The sequence below is a fragment of the Schistocerca gregaria genome, chromosome X, assembly GCF_023897955.1.
Source record: "Schistocerca gregaria isolate iqSchGreg1 chromosome X, iqSchGreg1.2, whole genome shotgun sequence".
In the NCBI taxonomy this organism is placed as follows: domain Eukaryota; kingdom Metazoa; phylum Arthropoda; class Insecta; order Orthoptera; family Acrididae; genus Schistocerca; species Schistocerca gregaria.
In genome coordinates, this window is record NC_064931.1 from 559,579,982 (window position 1) to 559,595,007 (window position 15,026).

The 15,026-nt window shown below is 37.4% G+C and overlaps 1 protein-coding gene across 1 annotated transcript in view; it reads right to left on the reverse strand.

Annotated features, from left to right (window-relative positions):
* Positions 1-15,026, reverse strand: part of LOC126297704 (segment polarity protein dishevelled homolog DVL-3) — a 118,371-nt gene that overhangs the window by 27,117 nt on the left and 76,228 nt on the right. Inside the window, 2 exon segments of the mRNA XM_049988833.1 lie at positions 12,891-12,954; positions 12,956-12,978. Coding sequence (XP_049844790.1) covers positions 12,891-12,954; positions 12,956-12,978 — 87 coding nt within the window.

The window sequence follows — 15,026 nt, forward strand, 5'->3', positions numbered from 1 at the left end:
CAAAATAATCATAGTTGGAAATAGCATACGGGTCACTGCACATCAAGGGAACCAGGGCCCCACTCTGCCATCTCCAAATCTAATGAAATTTGGTGTGAAGATTCTAGATGGTCTTTGATGGTTGTATACCAAATTACACTCCAGTTTCTTTGGTGGCTGAATTTTTAGGGGCTTTTAAAGAGAGGCTACTCATCTTTGCATCACATACGAAGGCGCAAATGCGGCAAGTTTGCTACGCTTTTTTAAAAGTTCTAGCAAACATTTGGTCATTTGCTTTAATATACAAATACAACTTTTTATGCTGAATCACACTGTGGCAAAAATTAGGGATTTAGCCACTGCTAAATATAGATACAAGCCTCTGAAGTGGCTAAAAAATTCATCACGCTATTCTGAGAGCCAAGGTTTGAGTGACCGCTGCTACTCTTCATATGAACCAATCACACCAAAACTTCAGAGGGTTATTTCTACCTATGATGTCTATATATGGATCAAATTTAATTAACACTGGATGTCTCGATAAAAAGATATGATTCTGCAAATTTGGCCTAAATTTTCTACGTACAAATTTTAGGGTATTTTTGGGGGGCAATATCTCAACTGTGTCTTGTTCAATCATTTTTTTTCTTGGTACTGCTAGAAAGAGCATGCTTTAAGACTTCAAAGTTATACTGTTTAATTTATGGATCTTGCATATCAATGAATAAGAACATGATTCAGAAATTATTATTTCAGCATTTTGAGAAAATTGAAAAGTGAAATATTTTGCTCATTAAGTCCTATAATTAATTTATTTTATTTGAGTATATAAATCTGTTTCAAGCATTAATTGAACACATGCCATAAACGCAAATTTGCAAAACAAAAATACTAAAGGGTCAGTTCCATTTTTGTTTAACAGTTCTACAATTTTGTCAAGGACAGATTGTGGATAACTGTATTGTCTTGATGATGATGATGGTGCTTCTAAAGTCATGAAAATATGTTGCTCAGGAATTCAGCAGGTGTGTTTAGCAGTTGGCCAGTGGAAGGAAAGAGCAGAACCATGTGGGTTCATAAAGCTAATGAGGACATCTTGTTGTTCATGTCAAACTTAACACGTTTCCAAATCACCAAAAATTCTTACACATACATGCAACATACAGTCGTGGTTGTAAACTTGCAATTGAGATTGGTGAAATTTCTTCTTTCACAAAAAAGCCAAAATTTTAACAGATCATATGGAGTCAATATTTTGTTGTCTAAGGGTCTCTGCATACTAGCATGGGCTGCTAGTCTTTCTTGTGATCCTCCAGTGCCTTCCCAAGGTGATTTACCATGACTTGTTAAAAAAAATTATATATATATATATATATATTCCATTTGGCAGTGATGCAAAAATCCTTTTTGTGCCCTCATAAATTGATGAAATTTCTGAAATTCTTATATTGAGCAGCTAAACCATCACTAAAGTAATATATGTTCCTAATGTTTTCAATCTTTGCCTTTAAACAAGGAATTAACTTTATTTGAAAGGCATGGACAGCACTGGCATCTTGACGGACACAGTCGCTGATCATACAAACACTAATACTGTGACATTCTTTTCCACCAAAATAGAAAACAAATGGATGTAATGTGGCCTAACTATTCTCCCAATGAAATCCTTGCACAGCATCTTGAAGGGAGGGGGGGGGGGGGGGATTTTCAGCAAAATCCACTCTGACGTGTATAATGTGTTTCTGTTGGTATAGACCCATTGCTTGTATTCCAGTGTTTCTTCAGGGTCACTGTCTTTAAAAGCACTTCAAGAAAAGCCTCTAGTTACATTTTTTTCTGGACATTCTTCACAATGTTGCGGCATAAAATCTTTTGATTCCAAACTGCATACAGGTTTTTTTTTAACATCAAATCCTTGTAGTCGTCTTGGATGGATGTTGCTGAAACCAACATTAATTTGACATTCTGATGAATTGCACATACAGATACTGAATGTGATACAGAAGCACCAACTGTAGTACACCATTTTGACCTGAGCTTGCAACATTTTGAGAGGCTCAGTTGATTTCTATGATGCTTAATGAACATTTATTTCAGGTTACAAAGCAGCAGGCATTTCTGCTTGTGAATCTTTTCCCCATTTATTCTTACTGAAACAGAATCCTTTGTTGCCTGAGCATAAATGATAAAACTCTCACATAATTAAAAAAAAAAGTGGGTACATTTTGTTTTACTTTGTAATTGACCTTTTCCCCTCTCCGGTTTGCAGGTGTCGCCAAAACCCCATGTTCCATTCTTAGTTTCCTAGCCTTCTTCACCATTTTAGTTGAAGCAGCAAATTCCTTGGCCATTTTTCAGTATTCCAGCTATTTGGGGCCAGGGTCAAAATTTGAACTTTACTGCAATTGCTTTAATTCTGAAGCTTAATCTTTAAGTTCTTAAATTAAGATGTCCATATCTTTAGATTTTTGGCATTCTTCTGTTTGTATTAGAGCAATATCTACTTAGCTCACACCAGCAGCTGTGGCAATTACCTTAGAAATCTTGACTTGAGCTTTCAGAAATTTGAACTTAATGTATCCCATTGAATCCCTTTTGCTGATATGTTGAAGCTTAAATTGTGGCTCTCCAATTGATGATGATGATGAAGTATTAGCAGTAAAGCTAGCATCAATGACATCCATGTCTTCAATGGACGATTCTTGCTTATCCTGGTGGGATGATTCCTTTTGGGCCATTTATCATCTACATTTGGTACAAATATTCTGATGGGGTTGAAAAACTTCATTTGTCAATAAAAACTTCATTAGTCAATAAAAACTTCATTAGTCAATAAAAACTTCATTAGTCAATAAAAACTTCATTAGTCAATAACTTCAACCTATCAGACATTTCAAATGATTACTGGTGTTAAAGTCTTCTTCATTACGAGTTTTTCTTTACCAAACGGATGCAGCATGTCTTCTGCAGGAACTGAAATTTTGATATCAACAAGGTATTATGGTATGAACAAATTTGGGCATCTTTAGTAAAATCATGCCCAGACCTAAGTTGTAGAAGCTCCTTGTCCACTTGTGACATTTCCTTAACTGATTGCAGTTGACTGTTGTCTTAATAGAATGGCTGGTGATGATTTATGACAATCAGCTCCACCTGATCCACCAAAGTATCAGGGTGCAATGGTCACTTTGTTCATTTTATACAATAGTTTATTAACCTATAACAAGCAATTTTGAAAGCTCATGCTTGAAGCATAGCAGATTCAGACTTGTTTGTATATAAAATATACAAATTAGCCTATCAAAATATATTGTTTGAGTGCTTACCTTCAGCTACAACAACAATATTGATTATTCAAACACTCAACACGAAGATTGTACAATGTCGTCACCAAAGATTACACTGCACAGAAGACTGACACTGTGAAAATTGCCAATAATGACAGCAACAACTGAAAGTGGCGATTCAGCAATGTATCACTGCTGCAAAGATAGAGCCTTAAAAAACTACTGTTGCTTTATAATGACAATGGAAGCTAGGCGACAATGCATATATGCACCAACATGCATTGCGGGGTTAAACCTTCTAAAGCAACATAGCATTCCATTATGATGATCTAAATTTTATAATCTTATGAGCATTTTCTGTGGTTTTATAATATTTGTATTTTATACTGTAAAATAATGTAAAAATATTTCTAATTAGCATAGTTACATTCCCTCAATCACAGGCAAATCTTATGCTTTTATACAATAGTTTATTGACTTATAACAAGCAATTTTGAAAGCTCATGAATATCCTGGTTTGAAGCATAGCAGATTCAGACTTGTTTGTATATAAAATATACAAATTAGCCTATCAAAACATATTGTTTGAGTGCTTACCTTCAGCTACAACAACAATACTGATTATTCAAACACTCAACACAAAGATTGTACAATGTGCAATTACACATTTTTTGGTTTACCACTTCAAATTGTATTAATTTTGTGTATTTATCGATAATCCATTTTCTCTACTTTTGATAGATATTCCTACTCACCAACAAGCAAGATCCAGAAATTAAACAATATAACTTTGAAAGCTTAAAGCATGCTCTTTCCAGCTGTGGGAAGAGAAAAACGAATTGAACAAGACACAACTGAGATATTGCCCCCCCCCCTCCCCCCAAATACCCAAATTTGCACATAGAAAATTTTGGCCAACTTTGCAGATCCATTACCTTTTCATCTAGGCATCAAATGTCAATTACATTTGATCCATGTACAGACATCACAGGTGTGACTGGTTCATATGAAAAGTAGCAGTGGTCAGTCAAACCTTTACTCTCAGAATAGTGTGATGAATTTTTTTAACCACTTTACAGTCTTGTATCTATATTTAGATGTGGCTAAATTGCTAGTTTTGTCATGGTGAGACTTGACATAAAAAGTTGTCTTTGTATATTACAGCAAAAGACCAAATGTTTGCTAGAACTTTTAAAAAAGTGTAGCAAACTTGGCACATTTGCACCTACGTATGTGATGCAAAGATGAGTAGCCTCTCTTTAAAAGCCCCTAAAAATTCAACCACCGAAGAAACTGGAGTGAAATTTGGTATATAACCATTGAAGGCCATATGGAAATTTCACACCAAATGTCAGATTTGGAGATGGTTGAGTGGGGACACTTTTTAATATTGGTCCCTTTGGCATGGAATGACCCATTCAGAAAATAATGTTCGATTTTCCAACATGCGCTAACAATACCTGAAAATCAATGGGGTATTAGAGGGAATGTACCACGACAACGGGCTACATTTCAAGAACCTGTTGACCGTGTTTTGTTGCCTGTATCTTTTAGTCATGATTGTGTCTTGTGTGCCGCCACCTGCAGAAATGGCCAAAGTAGATAATCAGTATTCTTCCAGGAACTAACATAGAATCTACCACAGAACTAATTTCCTGTGACCACCCTCATCCGGCCGCCTTGCATTAACTTTGCCTTTGGCCAGCCCTTCTGCATCTGAACTGACTAGTTTGCAGGTATGCACCCCTGTTCCTGTCGACTGGCCCACAAAACATCCCCCGTTCACTGTGAAAATTCTTATCATTTGCCTACATGATGCAGCCTGTAGACTCACGGGATTCAGTGTAAAGTGTGTATTTCACTGTTTGTTTAACATGAGGAATAGTGTGTCAGGTCAATCTTCGAGTGACACTCCCAGTATTGCCTTAACCCTTTTGTGAGCCATGGGAAACATGATTCCCACTACAATGAACTCGCTCCTAGTCCCGTGGGATTCACAGTTCCCACCTCTGTACAGTGCTACCACCTAGTGAACAGTATAGGGTACTACTTCCAATCGGAAGTTCCCACCGTTTTTGCTGTACCTTTGTGCAGAGGCATTATATGGCTGAGTGTTGCTCTGTAGAGGAGCCTTTCAGTGCTGCTTGTGTGACATTTTGTGATTTTTTCTTCAAAGCTATAGTATAAGGTAAATACTTTTGATTTAGCCAAATTTATGAAGGAAAACGTAAAACTGGAATGAGGAGAATTCCAGTTTGAAACAAAACGAGCCATTTCTGCAGTAAAATGGATGGATAACTGTCCAGTCATTTTTCCGTCCTCAATTCATGACTCATGAGAAACATCCGCAGTGAAAAGGAAATACAAGAATGGTACTAGTACAGAGATTCTTTGTCCTGAAGTTGTGGCAGAATACAACAAAATAATGCGTGGGGTCAATAAGTTTGATCAGTTACGAGAAAGGTATGCTATTGGGAGACATTCTGTAAAATGGTGGCACAGAATATTTTATTTCCTGGTAGACTTTGCTGCAGTGAACAGTTTTATCCTGTGGAAAATAAGTAAAAGAGAAAGTGGACAGCATGATCAGCTCACATACAGGATCCAACTAGCCAGACAACTGATCGCTGGCTTCTCATTCCAAAAAAGGCGTGGTCAAAAACCTGTCTTTCTGGCAAAAAGGGGTAAAGTACCTGAAGATTTTTGTCATGTGGCTGTAGGGGAGCATCAACCCATTTTAGAAGAAATCTACTGGACGTGCCGTCATTGTAGAACCAAAGCTGTGGAAAAGAGCACTTGCTGTTTTTGTACATATTGTCAAATACCACTTTGTATCGACCCCTCTTTCAGAAAATTTCATGGCAAGTAATTGTGAACAATCATTGTAACAAGAGAAGTAAATTTATCAAATAAATATGACATATACTGAAATGTTTGTTTTTATCATTTAACTCCAAGGGAGGGCAGTGGGAAGTATACTTCCCACCTTGCTGTGTGACCTCACTTTCACAGTTGGAGCAAATTTGATATTCTGTATGATAAATATACCTATCTGTTAACTACTATTTGCTCTCCATTCCCAATAATTTTGCCCACGAAAGTGTTAAGCAATGTGCTGGTTACTCAGATCCGGTCTTCTTAATTATAGCAATCCTGACAAAGTATTGCAAAACTTAGTAGAATTACCTTCCAGTAACATAAATTCTGTTTTAAATGGACACCAGTGAGTCCACGAATGATAATCCAATGCCTGAATGTGTGATTAGAAAAGAATTATCATCAAAATGCCACACCGGCAAATTTTATTTGAAAAAAATGGAGTTTGAGTCTGAGAACAGCGGGTTAGTGGAGTAAAAATCACATGTTTCTCTTTGATCAGATGTCCAGCTTAAGGATAATGACCAAGTCTGCCTGTATCACAAAGCAAAGTACTTCAACACATACAAAATAGTGCAAAAATCGTGTTGCAAACATTTTTGGGGAAAACTCACTGTGTTAAAAGTTCATTGTCTTAAGTGGATCTTACCATGCCAAGTGATTTTAAAAAGTTGCAGAACTGAATGTAAAGCATGGTCAGAAATTTTGCAATAGATGCAAAGTGCAGGACATTCGAACTACAGTTCACCATCCAGATTCTCCATCTTCAGACAAATTACAAATAGATACTTTGGAAACACTGAGTCAAAGTTCAACTTCTCTAGGCACTTCTCCACTGAAAACTCAAAGGTTAATTGCTAGGGATAAACCTACTAATGTGATGTACTAGATGCCCCCAGACCCTGAACCCGAGCAATTTTTATTATTTAAATTTTACAAAGAGTCCATCTATATGTGCAAAGTCTGATTGCATACAACATTATTTTCTGAATGCCTGGAAAAAAAAAAAAAACACTCTTTCCATCTATGATTAGTTTGAAATTAATTATGGAAAACATATTCTAAAAGCAAAGAGAATGTAATCTATTTTTGTAATTTTCATGAAAATTACGTATGAACTGATTTTGTAGTAGTTTGGAAAGCAGTATAAGAATGATATTTTATACTGGAAGACCTTATGATGCGAAGTTGTGTTCAAAGTTTCATGTTTATTATGCCTTTACTCAATGAGGTATAAGAGACCAAGTTAAAAACTTCATTTGCAGCACAATTTTTCCAGATACTTTGCCTCAACTTCTGTAATATTGTTAGCCCAAGTTGTAAGCTAACCCACTGTTGTGGGAAGGGGGGCTTAAACATGTTTTGAATGAGTGTAGTTTTGAAGTTTTAATAATAATCAAATGATATTTGTAAAAGAAATGCCGAACATACCTTATTTTCACCTTTTCACAAAAATCGTCACATTATTGACAAATTTGTAGGCTCCTGGAAAGCAGTAGGAAAATGAAATTTTGTATTGCACATCCTTGTATTAAGCTTCATGTTCAGCGCACATTTACTCTATGAAATACAAGAACCCAAAGTTTAAATTTTTTTGTGCTGTTGTTTTTGTGCCCATCTTTGATTCAAGTTATCCAGCATTGTTGGCCCATGTTGGATAATCAAATATACTTTTCTTCCCAATTAAAATCATGGCCTTTCTAATGAGCCTAGTTTACACAGAACACAGCGTTTTGCAAAATCAGGTCGAAAGTATTGTAATTTTATCTTTTACAAAATCTTCAAATTTGCACTAATTTATTCAGTATTGAAAAGTGGTAAATAAATGAATCTTTACCTTTGAGAACCTTGTGTTGTTAGGTTACTCCATGACAAGTTTCACATTTATCATACCTTTAGCCCCTGAGATATAAGAAGCAGAACTTCGAAAGTTTTTTGAGTGCTTAAACCTAAAATTTTGTGACTAAATATGGCTCGTAAAATTCTTTTCATTTTTATTCTTAAGAGAATGCATAAAGTTGTACAAGATGGCTAAATTTCATATCTTTCAACAAAATACTGTCCGAGATGTAACATCCACAGATATCATGCACGGAGTCAAGCAAGTGACTATATTTCAGCCAGTATTGCTTCATCGAATGTTAAACTTGACCAATGTTCATTGGAGACAAGTGCAAATGTTCACATGGATTCCTTGAGAACAACACTGCCTTCCCTTCAGGCATTTCCATTCCTGTTCCCGAAGCATCTCTGTAATATTTGTGCTGATCAAACCTACCGGTAACAAATCTAGCAGCACCCCTCCGAATTGCTTCAATGTCTTCCTTTAATCCGACCTGGTGGGGATCCCAACCACTCCAGCAGCATTTGCGAAGGGCTCACAGTAATGTTCTACATGCAGTCTCCTTTGCAGATTATCTACACTTTCCTAAAACTTTCCCAATAAATTGAAAGTCAAGCATTCTCTACTACCACCCTTACATGGTAGTTCCATATTGTACAGCTTTGCAATCTTACAAATAAGTATTTAATCAAGGTGACTGTTTCAACTAGCACACCACAAACACTGTACTCTAACATTACAGGATTGTTTTTCCTATTCATCTGTACATTACCTCCCATTTCTCTACAGACAGAGCAAGCTGTGATTCATCACACAAAATAGAAATTCTAAGTCATCCTGTATCCTTTTACGCTCAATGACAACACTTCGTCATACAAGATGTAATGAAAAAGTAACAGGGATTTCTTAACTTCGCGGGCTTTATACATCAGATATTTACATTTTCAGCCATTTTGAATATTTAGTTTATTGTGACAGTCTAAGGGGTCGCGTGTCTTTTTGAGTGCTTGGTGAATTTTTACTTTAGAAAAAGACATATCAAAGAACTTGCATTAAATTTTGATTGAAAAATGGAACAAACCACAGCATCGCATTCAAAATGCTGATTGTGGCTATTGGCGAATCTACTATGAGTAGGACAAGAGTTTACTAGTGGTACAAAATTTTCAAAGGGACTGGAGAATACATTGAAGACAGAGACCGCCCTGGATGCTCTAGCACACCTATTACTGATGAAAATGGGGAAGAAGTAAAGAAAATGGTTCAAGAAAATTGCCAAATGACCATCAGAGGGGTTGCTGATGAGGTCGGCATATAACTTGGCTCATGCCAAACAATTTTTTTTAGATGTTGTGGGCATGAAACGTGTAGCGTCGAAATCTGTTCTGAAATTGTTGAATTTTGACAAAAACAACATTGCGTACACTCAGGAATTGCTGAATGATGTCAACAATGATCCAGAACTTCTAAAGAAGATTATAACAGGTGACAAAACATGGGTATACAGATATGACATCGAAACCAAGGTCCAATAATTCCAATGAAAACTGCCTGAAGAGCCAAGACTGAAAAAATTTCAACAAGTTCAATCACATGTGAAGGTTCTTTTCATAGTTTTCTTTGATTACAAAGGCACAGTGATCTCATGAGTTCTTGTCTTATGGTCGTGTGGTCAATAAGGAATATTACCTTGAAGTTACACACCATTTGCATGAAGCAATCCGAAGAAAATGGCCAGAACTGTGGCAAAACCACTCGTGGAAATTGCATCACAATAATGCTCCCGCTCACACCTAAATGGTTGTGCATGATTTTTTTGGCAAAAAAACGAAAGTGTTATGTTGTCTCAGCCACCGTATTTGCCAGACATGGTCCCTGTGACTTCTTTTTACATCAGATCTACATCTACATCAACACTATGCAATCCACCATATGGCACATGGCAGAGGACACTCCATACCGCTACTAGTCATGTCCTTTCCTGTTCCACTCACAGACTGAACAAGGGAAAAACGAACATCTATATACCTCCCAATGAGCTCTACTTTCTCGTACCTTATCTTAGCAGTCCTTATGCGCAATGTATGTTGGAGGCAGTAGAATCGTTCTACAGTCATGTTTAAATTTTCTCAACAGTGGTCCTCAAATAGACTGTCGCCTCCCCTCCAGGGATTCTAATTTGAGTTCCTGAACCATCTCTGTAACATGTGTGTGCTCTTCAAAAGTACCAGTAACAAATCTAGCAGCCCACCTCTGAACTGCTTCAATGTCTTCCTTTAAACCAATAGAGTACAGACTCCAAACGCTCAAGCAGTACCTGAGAATAGGTCCGCACTATCATCCTATATGTGATTCTATTACAGATGAACCACACTTTCCTGTAAACTAAAGTTGACCATTTGCCTTTCCTATCACAATCCTCACATGATTGTTCCATTTCACATCAATTTGCAATGTTACACCCAGATATTTAGATGGTGTGACTGCGTGAAGCAGGACACGACTCATGTTGTTTCAAACACTACAGGTTTGTTTTTCCTTCTCATCCTCATTAACTTACATTTTTCTACATTTAAAGCTAGCTGCCATTCATCGCACCAACTAGAAATTTTGTCTAAGTGGTCTTGTATCCAGTTACAGTCACTCAACTTCAACACCTTTCAGCATCATCATCAAACAGCTGCTCACCCTGTCTGTAAGATCATTTATGCACATAGAGAATAAAAGTGGTCGCATCACACTTTCCTGGGGCACTCCCGACCATATCCTTGTCTCTGATGAACACACACAATTGAGGACAACAAACTGGGTTCTATAACTTAAGACATCTTCGAGCCGTTCACATATCTGTAAACCTACTCCATATGCTTGTACAGCCCGCAATACGGCACTGCACCAAACACTTTTGAGAAATCTAGAAATATGGATCCAGCCCGTTGCCCATCATCATTAGTTTGCAGTATATCGTATGAGAAAAGGGCAAGCTGAATTTTGCATGAGCGACACTTTCTAAAATTCATGGACATAAGCTTCTCAGTCTCAAGCAAATTTATAATACCTGAATTGTGAATATGTTCATGGATTTTGCAGCAAACTGATGTTATGGATATTGGTCGGTAATCTTGCGGGTCTGTTCTTTTGCCCTTCTTATACACAGGACTCATCCGTGCTTTTTTCCCCAGTCATTTGGGACTCTGTACTGGGTGAGAGATTTGCAATAAATGCAAGCTAGGTAAGGAGCCAATGCCATACATTACTCTTTAAAAAATCAAATTGGTACTCCATCTGGACATGCAGACTTATTTGTTTTCAACATCCGATAGCATGTTTGTAAGATTATCCTGCATGAAAGATTTCTTGAACGTGAAATTTATGACTTTGGCTTTCATCCTGCTATCTTCAACTGTCACACCAGAAATATTCCATGTCTTAGAGAACAAACAGAGTTAAAACTACAGGGGGGGGGGGGGGGGGGGGGGGGGAGAAGAGGAAAAGAAAGAAAAAGAAAAATGACAATGACAACATAGCTAGAGACTGCCTGAATTTGCACTTGACAGTTACAAAAACTGTCATACTACACCTCTTAAATAGGAGAACACACATGGAGTTAAGAAAGACACAGAAAAAGTTGAATACTTGTGCTTTTGTGTAAGCAGACAACAGATAAAAACATGATTCCATCCTCATGAACCAACTGAAAATGAATACTTTGTCCCCATTACTACACAATATCACTCCACAGGGGAATTACTTAACTATATTCCTATACTGTCTCTCCAGCAAATCATGTGCTCTTGCAATCCCACCTGGCCTAAATCTCTGATAACTTGTTTCCCACTTCCTCACTTAGCTTTTCCCTTACACACCATTCCTTTCACATCCAGATCATGTACTTCCTTCTCCCACCATCCCCCCCCCTCTCCCATGTAGATTCACCCCCCCCCTCTCCCTCCCTCTCTCCCCCCCTTTATCTTCCTCTTTTCACTACCACCTTCCTTACCACTTTTTTGTCTTGCTGTGCAGTTGTTTAGCCATCTGACAAAAGACATGCCTTGCACTAACCTGGTACCTCATCCTCCCCTCATACGCCCTTCCCAAACTACTCTTCACCTCCATTTATCCAAATAACTACTTTTGATAATAGATATTTAATAATCAGTCTTTTTGCTACTTGTGTGTTGTGTGTGTGTGTGTGTGTGTGTGTGTGTGTGTGTGTGTGTGTGTGTGTGTGCGTGCACATCTCTCACTAGAAAAAGAGGAAGAGCTCAAGAACTGGTTAGCTGTTTCCTATTACATATTTCTGTATGCTATGCACCAATCACCTACAGGTAAGTGGTACCCTTTCAATTATTTTAACTTATCATCCCTGCCTCGAAATGAGGAATTTCCTACAAAATAATTCCTCCCAGAGTGGTATACTACTGCCTATCTATGGTTTTTTGCAGAGCTATTTACTTGTGATAATTGACTAGTTATGTCTTCAACTGAGCTTTAGATTCATACGCAATCTGGAATGCAACTGCTTGGATGCACATCTGATGCCACAATGAGTTCATAATCGTATTGTTCACATGACAGATTCACAAAATTCTGATTTTTCAGTATTCAAGACTGGTAGTTTTCCATGGCAGTAACTAGGAAACTCAGCTTTATTCATTTTGACTATTCTTTTACAGTGCCTAAAAGTTTCATGAACAATAAATAGTGTACACGGTGACACTGAATCCCACACCGTCACAACAGCAAACAAAATCATTAGTCAAAGATCTGTATTTATAATTGGAGAACCTTGACACAAGTACATGACAACGCTCTTTTATAGAACCATGTAGTTTTTTTATTTTTTATTTATTATTATTAGTTTCAGTGTCCTGTAGGATAAAGAATTACACAAAAAGCCTTACGTTCAGTGTCAGGCATACTCGATGTGATGGATGAGCTGGTTGAAGTCAGGGTAGTCACTGATGGTTGGTCGCACAGGGAATGATTCTCCTGAAAATAAATTTGAAGTATTTGTAACATTGATAAACCATACTGACAAATATGTGAATATTTTAGTTGCATAACTTCTGTAACCTAGCATCCAATAATCAAAAACTGACACTGAACAGTGCATCGAAGCTTGGAGAGAGAGAGAGAGAGAGAGAGAGAGAGAGAGAGAGAGAGAGAGATAAACCACTAACTACCAAAAAACCGAGTGTGTACTAAGGCTGAAAGTTAAACTTTAATGTCAGATGAAAAGGGAGATTATCAATACTGATTGGACAAGGATGGGGATGGAAATTGGATGTGACCCTATTTAAGGAGCTGTTTCCACATTTGCATCAATTGATTTATGGACATTACAGTTAAAATTGTGTATTAGGAAATATGAAATTCATCACCTCCTGAATATGAGTCAGGTTTTGGATATGGGAATATTCATTAGCTATAATTGTTTAATGTAATAAAGAGCATTCACTCAAAAAGTTGTCAACAGGCACCACTGGAATGGATCTTTGTAGTGGGAGATGACGGAATAGTTGGGTGGAGGATGAGCTTAGGAATCTAGAAAATATCACTAGCCTTATTAAGGCATGAACGGAGCTTCTGGCAGGAAGTTGTCACTTGCACTAAATTTTACAAACATCCTACAACCACTCACCAGATTTTAATGTGCCAATAATGGTAACACATTGAGCAATAATGAAAATATGCCAGCCCATAGCTAAAATTAAATTCAGTGCCTAGGATGGAGCTACATGCTCCCCGGAAGTAAAGAGATGCTTGCATTCCCCAAGTACAACAAAATGTGGACAATCAGTAAACAACATTCAAGATAATGAAAACTCTTAGTAACTGTGAGAGCAGAGTATTAATTCAACTAAGTATTTGGTAGTGCAGAGAATGAATCTCTACTATGCATGGGCATTCTGTTCCATACTACCAAAATTTATCTATTAAGAACTGCAGTCACAAAGTGCGCTTGCTTTAAGCAGCATTATTATTTGTATTCGCAGGAAAGCGTTTCTGAAGAAGAGAAATTTGTTAACATCGAGTATAGATTAAAGTGTCAGGAAGTCGCTTCTGAAGTATTTGTATGGAGTGTAGCCATGTATGGAAGTGAAACATGGATGATAAATAGTTTGGACAAGAAGAGAATAGAAGCTTTCGAAATGTGGTGCTACAGAAGAATCCTGAAGATTAGATGGATACATCACACAACTAATGAGGAGGTATTGAATAGAATTGGGGAGAAGAGGAGTTTGTTGCACAACTTGACTAGAAGAAGGGATCGGTTGGTAGGACATGTTCTGAGGCATAAAGGGATCACAAATTTGCATTGGAGGGCAGTGTGGAGGGTAAAAATCGTAGAGGGAGACCAACAGATGAATACATTAAGCAGATTAAGAAAGATGTAGGTTGCAGTAAGCACTGGAGATGAAGAAGCTTGCACAGGATAGGGTAGCATGGAGAGCTGTATCAAACCAATCTCAGGACTGAACACCGCAACAACAACATGTGGCCTGCACTATAAGCACATCTTCAGTGATACAAAGACATCTGATAATATTTATAAGACTTCCAACTAAAATTCTGCAGTTTTTACAACTATTTTTCCTGCACCATAACCACCCACCATTTATTACATTGAACAAGTACTGAGAACCTTGCATGCTTCCTTGTCTGGAGTCAAACTATCTACATCTAACTTTAGGCAAACTATAACACTGGCTTGTCAGTCAGATACGACCTTTTATATTTTCCTGTAAAAGCAGCATACAAACTGTCTTGGGGTATATGTACTCCTTCCTGCTCCAGAGAATTTAGTAGCAACACACACCTAGACGACAATTTTATGAAAGCAGAGCATTATTCAAACAAAAGTGACAGGAGGCTGAAGCCCAGATGAGCAACATTTTGTACTATTATAACAGCAGTATTGCACACAGTCCAACTTCTTCACACACAGACATATGCCTGCGACTTCCTAAAATTTTAATATTGGTTATTGCATAATTTGCATAAACAATTAAAAAGCAATCTGTCTCGCGTGTGTA